Below are 14,443 nucleotides of genomic sequence, written 5' to 3'. Positions count from 1 at the left end.
TAGTACTCTGTGGTTTAAAGTGCATTAATTTAGTACCCTGTGGTTTCATTTTTCTCTTTTCGTCAGCTACTGTAGTGTCCCTGGTGTTTGGTTGCCTGTGAGATTTCAGCATCTAAGGCTTGTCGACATATCTGGAGAGTATCGGGACAAGTCGGAATTGTTTTGCCGCAAAATAGACGCAAAACGGACTCAATGCGATGCAAGAGTGGAGTTCTGACATTGAAATCGGCAAAGTGCAGGATTTCAGTATTGAGTATCAGTACCAGAGAAAAGTACCGGTACCCCAGTGGAATTACATAACAGAATGCTCTCGGGTTTGCGTGAGATGATTGTCGAGTACTGGTATTGAGCCCGGATATCGATATTGCATCGGACTGGTACTGGTACCCAGTGTGCGAGGCTGCGGGCTGAAGGCCTGAGTACCGGTATTCAAGTGGAGTACCGGTATTCCAGCTAGATTTTTGAGTAGGTAAGGAGTAGTTTGATCATTTGATGTGTCGATAACATCAACTTTATCCTCAACCCTTATATAGGTGCAGAGAGCTCAGAAAGGAGGACTTTTGTTCTACTCATTCTCTCTCTCTAATTTTGGACGTCGCTCGTGGTGGAGATTGCGGCTCGAGCTCGGGTGGTTTTCGACGTTGATCCTAAGGGTCGTTCGAGCGTGTGCGCGTCGCGGTTACGCCGTTGGAAGTCGGGCAAGTGCGTGGATTCTCTCCTTTCGATTTCTTGCCGTTGTTGGACGAGCTTCTTAAGATGGGTTGAAGTTTACCGAAATCGTCGGATTTCCTCCTAAGCCGAGATTTTGTCAGCATGTGTATTTCATGTATAGTATCATGTTAGTAACTTAATTCACCGATTTGCATAGTTTTTATGAAATCTCAGTTGGAGCTTTAAATTTTAGAATCGTTTTACATATTAGACTTGAAATTAACTTAGGAGAAAACGATTGAACCCTACATTGTCATTTTTGAAAAGTTACCAGATTTAGTTTTAGGAGCTGTGGTTCTTTTGTATCATCACTGTTAGGATGCAGTGGATACCCGGATTAGTGTAGGATGAGTTTACACTCGTGCTGAAATTCCGAGTTTGTTTTACAGTAGGGTGTAGACCGTTTTGTACTGTCGGGTACCGTCGCGGTTGACAGTGGACCCAGATTTCTATATCTTGTATCAGATTGTGCCAAGGGCACGTGAGTTTTGGTTGTTAGACTAGTTAGATCCAGTTGCATTGACTATAGTCTGTGAGAGCCTGATTGAGTTCGGTAGAGACACTTACATGCTCGGTTGGGTCGCGCCCACGAGTGCCGCTCCGGAGTGAGACTTTTACTTGCGTTGATGTCGCAGTCGTCCTGTTTTGGACCGTTTACTTAGACCGGCTATCCCTGTGGTGGTGTACGGTGTAGCAGGGTTACAGACAGGGTGGGTCCGTTTGGGCAGCCCTAGTGGGATTGGATCAGTGTGATGCATTGTCAGATCTACAGATAGCTTGTATGGGCTAGCGATAGTATAGTGGCATATAGCTGTAGTTTCCTTCCGGCTTTCTTTACTATCCTTTTTCCATATATCTGTAAACTTAGTGGGTGAGCCGTTGAGGTCGGTGACGGTACCTACTGAGAACTACTTATTTTATAGTAATTCTCACACCCAGTTGTTGACCCCTTTTTGCAGAGCCTTCGGCCGCGGCTGCTGTTGTTATGGATTCCGATCGAGGCAAGGGAGTCGCTAGTTAGAGCCACCTCTTCCCTGGTTGCCAGCTAGAGGAGCACCTATCCAGAGGTAGTTTTGGGTTTCCTTTGCACATACTGTGATGTTGTCGTTGTACTCGCTGATGCGAGTTGGGTTGTAGACATTTTGTATGTACAGGAACCCCTCGAGGTTTTATATATATATATGTTCATTTTCGTTTAGCAGCTCTATACTACTGGTTGTAGTTATGTTGTGATTACAGGTATAGTTATCGCTTCGTATGCACGAAATATTCCTCTGTATACAGCAAGTCTATTGGCGTGCCTGGAAAAACATGGTAATCCAGGGCGTCCCAGCTACTCTGTTAATATTTCATTAAATTATATACAAAAAACTTCAAATACCCTACCTAGGTTTATCGAATATTTATTTTATTACTCTTTAGTTTTAATTTTGTCACCAATTTTTTCTTATCCGTCAATATTTCATTAAATTATATACAAAAAACTTCAGGTACCCTACCTAGGTTTATCGAATATTCACTTTAGTACTCTTTAATTTTAACTTTGTCACTGATTTAACGAAAAAATTAGTAAAATGGATAATAAAAAGAGAAAAAATGAAACCAAGGGATACTAATTTGATATACTTTAAACCACACGGTACTAAAGTGAGAAAGTGCGAAACCACAGGGACTAACCATAGGATACTAATTTAATATGCTTTAAACCACAGGGTACTAAAGTGAGAAAGTGCGAAACCACAGGGACTAACTTGATATATTTTAAACCACATGATACTAAAATGAAAAAGTGTAAAATCACTGGAGAGTATTTGAAGTTTACCCTAAATTAAACAAACGTGCTGCCCAAGCTCTATCCTAGATATTTAATGCAAAATTTTTTTTATACATTTTGAAAGATGAATAATTTAATTATTTTTTAGAAAAACGGATCGAATCTACAAAATTCTAGAAAATGGAATACATAAAGACCATTTATTAATTAGATTTAATGGAGATAAATAAATTCATAATTTTATATTTAAAAATTTAAAAAAGGAAAACTTCAAACCCCCTGTGGTTTCGTACTTTTTTATTTTAGTACCCTGTAGTTTAAAGTGTATCAAGTTAGTACCATGTGGTTTAAAGTGTATCAAGTTAGTACTCTGTAGTTTATTTTTGTAGCAAGTTAGTACCCTGTGATTTTATTTTTGTATCAAGTTAGTACCACAGGTACTAAAGTAATAAAGTGCGAAACCACATGGTACTAACTTGATACACTTTAAACCACAGGGTACTAAAGTGAAAAAGTGCAAAACCACATGGTACTAACTTGATACACTTTAAACCATAGGGTAGTAAAGTAAGAAAAAGTCAAACCACAAGGGGGTATTTGAAGTTTTCCCTTTAAAAGAGGGCTATAAATTAAACAAGCGCGCTCCCCGAACCCTACACGGCTACACCGCTCCAAAACCCCTTCGTCTCCACCTCCTCGTTCCCCTCCCGAGCGCATGGCGAAGCTCTCCTTTGTCGAGGAGGGGAAGGCCACGAATGGCCTTCCTCGTAAGCGGAAGCGGAGTGGCTGCGGCGGCGGGCGACTGTCGCTGGCGGCGGCGGCGGCGGCGGCGGCGGAGGAGGACGGGGAGAGAGAAGGAGGGGTGGAGGAGGAGGAGGAGGAGGAGGAGGAGGAGGAGGCTCCTCTGAAGGAGAGGAGTGAGATGATCGGTGTTAACATCGACTCTCATTATCTCGAATGCTTTATTTGCATTGAGCCCTTGGGCCCCCCGCTCTATCAGGTTCGGAATTTTTTTTTTTTTTTCGTATTGTATTCCTGTTGCTTCGATTCGATTTGTTGCGAGTCCTTTGTAATTTGGAGAGTATGATGAGAAAGGTGGGATTTTGATGCTGGGATTGTGGTTTTCTGAGGGGAAATTGAGATGGGTGTGGGGAGAATTTGATTGGGAGAGTGAGCATATTAAGAATTTTGATCTCTCCTCTTTATCAGGTTCGGATTTTGTAGAGTGTTAGTACTTTAAGATGGCGATTTGGAGGAATATTATTGAAAAGGGGGGGATTTTGATGTTGGCATTGAGATGGGTATGGAAGGATTTTGATTGGTGTAGTAAATGTTTTGCTAATTTTGGATCTTTTATGTGTCCCCTTCTTTACCAGTTTCTGATATTATATTGTATTAGTAATATGTTACTTATTTTGGATGTTGTTTATTAAGATGGTAATTTGGAGATTGTGATTGGAAAGGAGGGATATTGATGATGAGATTTATGGTTTTCTGAAGAAAATTGAGCTCAGTATATGGGGATTTTGATTGGAGAAGTAAACATATTAAGATTTTGGATCTGCTGTGTCCTCCTCTTTACAAGTTTCGGGTTTTGTATTGCATTGTTATTTTAATATTTTTTGAATAGTGTTTAAGATGTTAATTCAGAGAGTGTTGTCGAAAAGGTGGGATTTTGATGATGGGATTGTGGTTTTCTGAGGGGGAATTGAGTTGGATATGCAGGGTTTTGATTGATGTAGTAAATGTTTTAAGATTTTGGGTCTTTATGTGTCCCCTTCTTTACCAGTTTCTGATATTGTATTGTATTAGTAATATGTTACTTATTTTGGATGTTGTTTATTAAGATGGTAATTTGGAGATTGTGATTGGAAAGGACGGATATTGATGATGAGATTTGTGGTTTTTTGAAGAAAATTGAGCTCAGTATATGGGGATTTTGATTGGAGAAGTAAACATATTAAGATTTTGGATCTGTTGTGTCCTCCTCTTTACCAGTTTCGGGTTTTGTATTGTATTGCTACTTTAATCTGTTAGTGATTTTTTGAATAGTTTAAGATGTTAATTCAGAGAGTGCAGAGAGTGTTGTCAAAAAGGTGGGATTTTGATGATGGGATTGTGGTTTTCTGAGGGGGAATTGAGTTGGATATGCGGGGTTTTGATGGATGTAGTAAATGTTTTAAGATTTTGGATCTTTATGTATCCCCTTCTTTACCAGGTTCTGATTTTGTGTTGTATTAGTAATATGTTACTGATTTTGGACAGTGTTTATTAAGATGGTAATTTGGAGAGTGTGATTGGAAAGGAGGGTTTTTGATGTTGGAATCGTGGTTTTCTGAGGGGGAATTGGGTTGGGCATGTCGCAATTTCCTTTAAATTGTGGGTATTACTTGTATTTCTTCTTCTTCTTCATTTTCAGCAGGTTACTACTGTTTTCTGACTCATAACAAATGTCGTTTTTTTTATCAGTTAAAGCCTGAGATTATCCTAGTTATTATTATCAATTTTAATTGACCCTCAAATCGAATGCTTGAATAGGGTTTCGGGAGATTTCGATTGGTGAAGTGAATTGAGTGAGATTTTGAGTATATGATGTGTTCTAGGTTATGTTTGTCGCTGTTTCTTTGATACCGTACATGAGATAGCTTGGGTTGTGCTTTGATGTTGGTTTAAGACAGTGGTCTTGCATCACGGTTCAGCACTTCTAGTGGATCCTCAAAGTATGAGAATTGAAAAATAACGTCGTCCTATTGGAACCATTCATTTCATGAAATCATCTTGGCAAGGATGAGTAGAGTCAGTAATCTGCATTATTGCCTACTCCGCTTGTTTTGTGAAGTTTCGTTAGATTGGACTACTACTACGCTTTCATATGGGGTTCACCCAAGAGCATTCTGCTTGAACAAGCTGCTGATAAGTTTTACTATCATATGCTGTGAGCTCCCCTCATAGTATAATGGATTTTCGGCTTCCCATGTAAACTCTGATTAAGCTATTCTCAAGACACAATTTGTTCGGCGTAATTTCAGATTGTAACTTTGTAATAATAGCGTGTTTCTGACTAGGGATCTCAATATTACTGTCTACTTAGACAGGGAAAAGATAAAAACGTGATTAGGCTAGACCTTTTGACGGGCCTGTTCGTATATTGGAACACAGTTGTTCTTCGAAAATGCAAACGGCTAGATTTTTCCCTCCTCATTCGAGCTCTTTCGCAGTTTCACTATTAATTACGCTAATATGAATTCATTTTCCATTACCATGCCACATTTTCATCTGAATTTTTACATACCTTATTATTTCAATGATTATCATCATCAGTATCATTGAAATGCGGTAAGCCAATCTAATGTTTGTATGTTTATTTTCAGTGCCGTAATGGTCATGTGGTGTGCTTTTCCTGCTGGTCGAAGCGTGATAACAGATGCTACATGTGCTCTGATGAAGGTAACTGCACTCGCAACATCTGGCTCGAGAAGATAATCGAGTCAATAAAAGTCTCGTGCTCGTACGCCAAATGGGGCTGCCGCGAAAGCATAAATTTTGCACAGAAGACCGCCCACAAAGAGACTTGCATCTTTGCACCATCCAAGTGCCCATTCCACGGCTGCATCTATAAAGGTTACAAAGGATTGTGGCCAATCCACTTCATTATGATCCACAGCAAGACTCCGAAGAGGTTCAAATACAACCAAGTGTTCAAAATCAGTGTACCAACTAGGGATCCGTTTACGGTTCTTATAGCTGGGGATGATTATATAGGAAAGCACGTATTCCTACTACTGCACAACAGTTTCGAGCTTGTGGGTTGTGCTTTTTCCTTGGTGTGCCTTCAAAGCGGCGTTTCGACTTGGCAGTTCTCGTATGATATAGAGGTGAATACCGGAAACAGACCTCCTCTACAGTTCAAGGCTAATGTAGGTGTTATAAAGGAGTGGAAAGGAGTCCACCCGACAGATGCTTCTCTTATGGTGCCCTCTGATTTCCGTAATTCTGATGGCGAATTTCTGCTCGATCTCTGCATTCGTAAAACTGGATCTTCTGCTGTAAGTTAGTCTTAATTACGAATATACTTTCCGTAAGTTAGTCTGCATTCATAACATACATTCTTATTTGACAGTCAGTGTTGATCAATCAAGTAATATCAAATTGAGCATATTCATAATTCTGAAACATTAGCTGTTGAATACAGTGATCGCTTGCACTTGTGGATACTTTATGTTATCGCGCTTTTAACAAGGATCGCAATCTAGTAGAGAGCGCTGGTTATGCTATATGAGACAAGTATGGTCTCGCAACCTGAGGATCGAAATGTGATTGGGTCCACTTATAGTATATGAGTAATATTTCGGAGGTGGTTCCCGATCTATGACTTAATAAAAATAATAGAAACATTCGCATGCACTTTTTCATGTCATATTGTAATGTTTTGGGGTGGCGGCTGCCTGCACATGATTTGATAATTGAAACATCCGCATTCACGCATTACTGTATGTTGATAGTAATTTGAGTGGTGGTTACTCTAATGGGCATGTAGTGTAGGCTACATGTACTATTCTTGCATCTCAACATAAATTCCATACTATTGTGCACTAATTTGTAGCAACTGTAAATTGATATATATTAAAGTATGTTATTTCTATTATTAGTTTTCGTCGCGATTGGGGAGCTTGCTATTTTTGGGCAGTATACCCACCTAAAAACCTTTATCCCATTTGGTTCGGGACATAAGCGGGGATAATGAAAGTTATCCCGCTATTCTGCCAAACGGAGTGATTTTTTGCCTGGATATTTTATTCCTGTCAAATCTTGCTATTTCCGGTTATCCCAGAATAGCTTCATATTTACTATTCCATCATTTTGGTGGAATAGTTCTATTCCAATGCTTAATTTCAAACTTAATTAAAATTATAAATTAAATTCAAAATAAATTATATAAATATAATATGTTATATATTATAATACATTGCTTTTTATTATAAAATTATTAATTGTACTATATTAACACATATTATTTATATTTAAATATTATAATAAATTTTATAATAAATTATTTTTATTAAATTTAAGTTTAAGTAGAATTTTAAAAAAATATTAAATTTATTAATAATAAAAAAATTATAATTTTAATAAAAAATTTATTTTTATCAAATTTATAAATTTATTATAATAAATTATTTTTATTAATTGTTCCCACCCCTATTCTTATTTTAAAATTTTAAAAATTAAAAATTTAAATTTTTAAAATTTATAATTTGTAATCTCAAAATTAAAGTTTAAAATTTAAATTATAAATTTTAAATTTTAAATTTAAATTTTGATATTTTAAATTTTTGAAATTTAAAATTTGATATTTTATATTTTTTAAATTTAAATTCGATCTTAAATTTAAAGTTTAAAATTTAAAATTTAAAATTTTGAATTTAAAATTTGAGATTTTAAATTTCAAATTTTAATTTCAAAATTTGAAATTTAAAAGTTTATATTTTAAAATATAAAATATAAAAATTCAAATTCTAATATAAAGAAAAGGATAATATTATTATTTTTTATTTATAACTACCCACTTTAATTCTTATTCTATCTTATCTAACTAAACGCTATTTTTTTTATTGCCAGGAATAACCTAATTTTGATCCAAACGCAAAATTGATCTAATTCCCGCTTATACCTTAATTTATACATATTCCTGAAATAGCTACTTTTTGCTTATCTCCGAACCAAACGATACCTTAAATAATATGTTTCTAACTCCTCGTTGTTCTCTAATTTCAGGTAAAGAAGAAGTGCGCGGGTGGAGCCTCGAGTTGTTAGTAATAGTAACATTTTGATAGTGGAATTTTGGGGATGTATATTTTGAAACCTAAAGCACCAAAAAGTTAAGCATATTATGCTGAATATATGGAATGGTAACTTAGTAATGTGTCACACATGATATACCTTCTATTATTTTGTATAGTATCTGTTTTCTAGTCTTTTGAAGAGACTATGCAGTGCAAATCATGTTATTAACTTTTTTGAAGTATATGCTGAAATCTGAATTTTCTTCTATGATATTCTATAGTAGTCTTTGAATTCTTCTATGATATCCTATACTAGGGAAAACTTCAAAAAACCCCTCTGTGGTTTCGTAGTTTCTCACTTTGCCACCCTGTGGTTTAAAATGTATCAATTTGCTCCCCTGTGGTTTCTTTTTTCTTTTTTTTTTATCAATTTTATTATTTTTGTTGCTTAAATCAGTGATAAAGTTAAAATTAAAGGGTACTAAAGTGAATATTTGATAAATCTAGATGGGTATCTGAAGTTTTTTGTATATAATTTAATGAAATATTAACGAAAAAGCTACCGAAAAGATAAAAATGAAACCACGGGAGCAATTTGATACATTTTAAACCACAGGGGGGCAAAGTGAGAAACTACGAAAGCACGGGGGGTTTTTTGAAGTTTTCCTATACCTATATATCTTCTGGAATAAAATTGTTGTTCTGAGTTATGATGTTGTTAAATTTACTTATGTTGTACTTCTAAACTTTGTATTATCTGTATGATGTTTAAAGTGTAGTTAAGAGAAACATATGTCAAACTTATGCAGCATAAGATCGAGTCCTTTTAAACATGAAACATGACAAATATATTTTCATTAAATTAGTAATCCCAAACCTTCTCATTTTACAAGACATTGAACTGATCACAACAAACAAAACAAAATTTGCATCTTATCTCCAGCAGAGAGAAGCACTTTCTCACATATAATATACAAAGCAACCTATTCTTTACACTTTGCAACAGAAGATTACAGTTTGCAAACAGAGACTTCGACTTCGATTTCGCTTGCGGAGGGAGCGAACTCCGACGGAACCAAAAGGAACGCATCGGTCGGGTAAATTCCGTTCCACTCCCTAATATCCATTACAGAGGCCTTCAACTGTAAAGAGCTTCCATTGCTTGCAGTTACAGCGAGTTCGTAAGAGAACTTACACTTCATAACGCCACCACGAATGCAAACTATGGAAAGAGCATAACCGGTGGGCTCAACATTTTTGTTAAGTAAGAGGAAGAGTTGGCTGTCGGGTCCTAAAAGATATACAAATTGCTCGGTAGTCGGTAAACTCATCTTGAACAAGTGGTCGTATTTAAACTTCTTGGGAAACAATTTGTGACTAGAGACGAAGTGGCCCGACCAGCACCGATTGAAGCCCTTGTATGAACAACCGGGAAAGGGGCACTCGGACGGGGCGAAGATACATTTCTCTTCATGGGCGGGCCTTTTTGGGTAACTTATATTTTCGGGGCACCCCCATTTGGCGTACGAGCACGAGACTTTGATCGACTCGATGATCTTTTCGAGGAAGACGTTCCGGCTGCGGCTCACTTCACGAGAGCAGATGTGGCATTTGTTGCAGAGCTGGGACCAGCATGAAGAACACGCCACATGACCGTTTTGGCACTGGAGAAGTAAACAAATCGATCTCATCAGATAATGCAAGGGTTTACAAAGGACGAAATTAAAGTAAAAGAACACGAAGTACATTGATCGATTAAAGGATGAAATTATGGGGCATATGTTCGCTTAGTTAACATAGAAAAACTCAGTGTAGGATCCTTCATAGATACTCAGGTGTTTCGCATAGAGTGTTGAGAAAAGATAATATTTATAACTAAGAACCATAGCTTCCACTGATACACTCTTCTGCATGATAATTAGTGAGGAATAACTCCAGTAGCAGTACAAGTCTCTGATGTTTGGTAATATACCCCTAGAAAAGTTCTGAGCTCGCAAGCAAATCAAATAAAATTTCAAATAGACATACAAGCTCCTACAATTTAATTTAATTACTCACTATCTTAGATAACAAATTTCTGTAAAAAATGCCAAATAATTATGGGATTTAAGCAACCGCTTCTCTTGTTTCAATTTTCTTTTTTTGCCTTTTCCGGTAAGGTAATATCGAAACGGACATGAGCACAACCTTTTCGTGCATATTAGCTTTCATACAGTTCCGGCTGATACAAATTGTAAATCCATGAAATAATAGGTTTGTTGCAAATTAGCTTTTACAGAGTTCCCTAAAAACCATGCTTTAGTCAAGTTGATTTCTTTTCCATTGTTTACTATTTAACGAGAATACTCCTCTTCCTACAGTCTTATTTAAACCCATGTCATCCATTTTGTGCCTAGAACTACAGCATCGGCAACTTTATAATACAAATAGCATTTCCGTAAGCACTTCATGATCGGGTTTCAAATTAATTACAATCCAGAGTTTCCAGAGATAAGTGAAACGTCTCAAACCGTTTAGCCTAGCACAAAGTAATCACTTTTTTCATGATGCCGCTTAATTATTTTCGGTTGTAAGAGGTTATCCTGCGTCTGTGGATGTAAAGGGCTCTGCAAAACAGTAAAAACATTATGCATGTACTTTTACAGTTGAATTTACACAAAACTCCATCTGAATATAATAGCCTATCTGAGCAAAAAAGTATTTGATACTCGAGTTTCAAAGGGTTTGAAGGAAGTATCCCCAATAAAACTCAGGTTATCCGGCCTCTGTACTTGCACCGGTCGAGTCATCCGCTCCATTAGTATAGAAAAGCAAGTGTAAGCCCAAATAAACACGTCATCAGCTATACGGTATAGTACTGTACGACAAAGTGCTGTCTGAGCAGTGCTATTGGGAGAAGCATTACATCAACATAACCTTAACGGCTTTTCTTCTGCATTAACTCAGAAGAACCAAAGAGAACTTGGTTCTACTTTTGAGGCATAGAAATTATCATTTCTGCTCCCGGCTACAGCAGAAGGTCTAGATTTTTCTCTTTCCCTCTTTCACCAAACACTTTACTAGGGTTTACTGCCGGTAAAAAACAAAGCAAAAGCAGGGCCAAACAAGCCGCAAAGGCTTATGATTCCATCATATGCGCAAGTGACACCGTCGTATCTAAACAGAGGCATATCATATACCAAGAGGATCTTAAACAGAAAAAAAAAAAAAAAAAAAAAAAAAAAAAAAAAAAAAAAAACCACTGATACAATATTTGACTGTGGAGAGCTCATAATAAGCTTCCATATGTATCAAAGAACCCTAATCTGCACTGAAATTGAAGAAATTGCACGACACTAGATTAAAGAAAAAACCCATTTGCGAAAATAAAATGCCGAAGCTAGGGTTGTTACGTATGGCCGTTTTCTATCAGATCGATCATTTGAGTAACAATATTCATTAATATACATAAAAATTGGAGACCAATGATGTAATAAGCATTACAGACTCAATTTTAAAAATTGAAAGGTTGAAGATCAAAGCGAGAACACAATTGCGAAAATAAAATGTTGAAACTAAGGTTGATGAGTATGGCCATTTCCTATCGGATTGATCATTTGCGTAACAATTTTTTTTTTTAAGATATGAATAAAATTTGGAGACCAATGGTATAATTGAGCTAACAAATTATCCAAGTTATTAACATTTAGCATATACCCAAATCATTCCTTCCTCAAACAGGCAACAAAATCATATCAAAAAAATCTCATCTTTCTATTTCTTTTCTTTTTTTTTTGAAAGCTCAAAAATCTCATCTTTCACATCATGCTGCTTCCGCAATTACCATCATATCATATAAAAAATTTCATCTTTCGTGTTTTTTTTGCACAATTACGATCATACAAACAACAACAGCAATAAGATCAAATAAATAAATAAAAATAATAATGAGGGTGCGAATAGATCCAAAACCTGGTAAAGAGGAGGTCGCAAGGGCTCAAAGCAAATGGAGCAATCCAAAAGGTCGGGATCAACCCTAACCCTAATCCCATCGCCATTCTCCGTAGCAATCGCTCCTTCTTCTTCCTCTTCCTCTTCCTCTTCCTCTTCGATCGCCTCCTCTCCTTCGTCGTCCTCCACCTCCGACTCCTCAAATCGCTTCTCCGCACGGGTGGGATCGATCTCCCCCGCCGCGACGATCCTCCTCCGCTTCCTCACGCCGCTCCCCTCTCCTCCCTCCTCGAACGAGAACTTCGCCATGATCGCTTCGGAGACCAGCAGTGAAGGGGGCGAGGGATGCGGCGTCGTCGTGAGTCCGAGAAGCCATTTTCGCTACGAGCCCCAATAATGCGCACTTTATTCGCGGATAATGTCATATATACCCTCACAAAGTTTGAAATTTGCGGATTCCGCCCCCCCCCTTCCGAAACGGACTTTTTTACAAAATAACCATCTAAAATTTTATAATTTGCGAAAAAATCCTATCAAATTTGAATTTGGTAAATTAACTCTCAAAACGCGATGAATCATTCACCGCATTATGAAAGTATCTAAGTTCTTTTAAAGACGGTGAATGATTTGGGAAAGAGAAAAAATGAGGTTTTTAAAATTGTACGTAAATTATATAGGAAATAAAAAAGTGATGTTGTTAGGATTGTGTATAAAATATTAGAATTTTTGTTTGATTGTTAGAATTGTATGAATAGATTATTAAAATTTTTTTAATTGTTAGGATTATATGGATATATATTATTAGAATTTTCAAATTGTTAAAATTATATGTAATGTTTGATTATTATAATTGTATGGATAGATTATTAAATTTTTTTAATTGTTAGGATTATATGGATAGATTTTAAAATTTTCAGGTTGTTAAAATTATATGTGATTGTTGAAATATTTATGTGGTTGTTAGGATTATAAAAAAAATAATAAACAAGTAAAAGGCGGTGAATGATTCAGCGCTTTTCTGAAAAATTAGGCTCTTTATTAAAGCGGTGAATCATTCACCGTCTTTAAGAGATTAATTTTTTAAATATAATTTTGGCATGATTATTTTGCAAATAATAAAATTTTAAAAGGTTATTTTATAAAAAAGCCTCTTGAAAATTTCAAATTATCACAGGAAAACTTCAAATACCACTCCTGTGGTTTCGCACTTTCTCACTTTAGTGCCCTATTGTTTAAAGTCTACCAAGTTAGTGTCATGTGATTTTATTTTTATCTTTTCATCCGCTTCTCCGTTAATATTTCGTTAAATTATGTACAACAAACTTCAAATACCCCACCTAGGTTTATCGAATATTCACTTTAGTACTCTTTAGTTTTAATTTTGTCACTAATTTAAGGAAAAAAATTAGTGGAATCGATAATAAAAAGATAAAAATGAAACCACATGACACTAATTAATACATTTTAAACTACAAGGTACTAAAATAAGAAAGTGTGAAACCACATGGGTAATATTTAAAGTTTTTTTTATTTATATTCAGTCAGTTATATCTTTTTTTTCAAGAAAAAAATTATAATGGAAATATTTTGTTAAGGGTTAATTGAATACAGCTTTATGTAGATATATATCGTTCAGTAGATATATTCCTACAAAGTTTTTTTTTTCTATTTATTCTTGCAAAAATCTTAACGTTTTCAAATATACTTCTATTGTTGGAATCCGTTAAAAACTATAGTTAACTATAAATAAAATACTCAATCTTGATTAATAAATGAGATAAATTGACCTTTTTATTCCTTATATTATTTGTGATGGTAGAAAGTAAGAAAATGACCGTTAAAATTTTTTTAAAAAATATTTCTACATAATTCTAATAGTTGAGGTTTTTGAAATGACATATTTATGATAGCAAAAATATCATTTCACTTATATTTCTGTTAAAAAACAAACAGTACTCTAGCGGTAATAAACAAGAGGGACAAATATAAATATTACTGGACTTTTGTACAAATAAATATGAAAAAGTTTTTTTTTTTTTTTTTTGAGAGATAAATGGCACTTAGCTAGAAATGTGAATCAAAACTAGGATTCAAATTTGGGACCTCGGGTACCAACCACCAAACCTTTTGCCACTCGCTTTAGGGACAATCGGTATAAATATGAAAAGGTTGAACGTTATAGAAATATATTTAGTATTCGATATGTTTACAGAGATCGAGCTTTATAAAATTAACCCTTTTAAAA

The 14,443-nt window shown here is 35.6% G+C and overlaps 2 protein-coding genes across 2 annotated transcripts; one reads left to right on the top strand and one right to left on the bottom strand.

The window, feature by feature from the left end:
* On the top strand, window positions 3,144-8,534 carry LOC109709902 (putative E3 ubiquitin-protein ligase SINA-like 6). The gene is made up of 3 exons (XM_020232270.1): window positions 3,144-3,485; window positions 5,857-6,531; window positions 8,261-8,534. The coding sequence occupies exons 1-3, from the start codon at window positions 3,201-3,203 to the stop codon at window positions 8,297-8,299; spliced, it is 999 nt and encodes a 332-aa protein (XP_020087859.1). The 5' UTR covers window positions 3,144-3,200; the 3' UTR covers window positions 8,300-8,534.
* LOC109710783 (putative E3 ubiquitin-protein ligase SINA-like 9) lies at window positions 9,093-12,582 on the bottom strand. Its single transcript, XM_020233536.1, has 2 exons — window positions 12,220-12,582; window positions 9,093-9,932 (listed from the first exon to the last, which is right to left on the bottom strand). Exons 1-2 carry the CDS (start codon window positions 12,505-12,507, stop codon window positions 9,279-9,281), a joined length of 942 nt encoding a protein of 313 aa, XP_020089125.1. The 5' UTR covers window positions 12,508-12,582; the 3' UTR covers window positions 9,093-9,278.

The sequence above is a fragment of the Ananas comosus genome, linkage group 5, assembly GCF_001540865.1.
Source record: "Ananas comosus cultivar F153 linkage group 5, ASM154086v1, whole genome shotgun sequence".
Lineage (NCBI taxonomy): Eukaryota > Viridiplantae > Streptophyta > Magnoliopsida > Poales > Bromeliaceae > Ananas > Ananas comosus.
Note: the sequence above shows the minus strand (reverse complement) of the source record. Positions and strands in the feature narration are given on the sequence as shown.

Coding starts and splice junctions, on each gene's coding strand:
- LOC109709902 (XM_020232270.1), top strand. CDS start 3,201: ATGGCGAAGCTCTCCTTTGTCGAGGAGGGGAAGGCCACGAATGGCCTT. Junction 3,486..5,856: donor TGGGCCCCCCGCTCTATCAG/GTTCGGAATTTT, acceptor GTTTATTTTCAG/TGCCGTAATGGTCATGTGGT. Junction 6,532..8,260: donor GTAAAACTGGATCTTCTGCT/GTAAGTTAGTCT, acceptor CTCTAATTTCAG/GTAAAGAAGAAGTGCGCGGG.
- LOC109710783 (XM_020233536.1), bottom strand. CDS start 12,507: ATGGCGAAGTTCTCGTTCGAGGAGGGAGGAGAGGGGAGCGGCGTGAGG. Junction 9,933..12,219: donor TGCGACCTCCTCTTTACCAG/GTTTTGGATCTA, acceptor TTACTTCTCCAG/TGCCAAAACGGTCATGTGGC.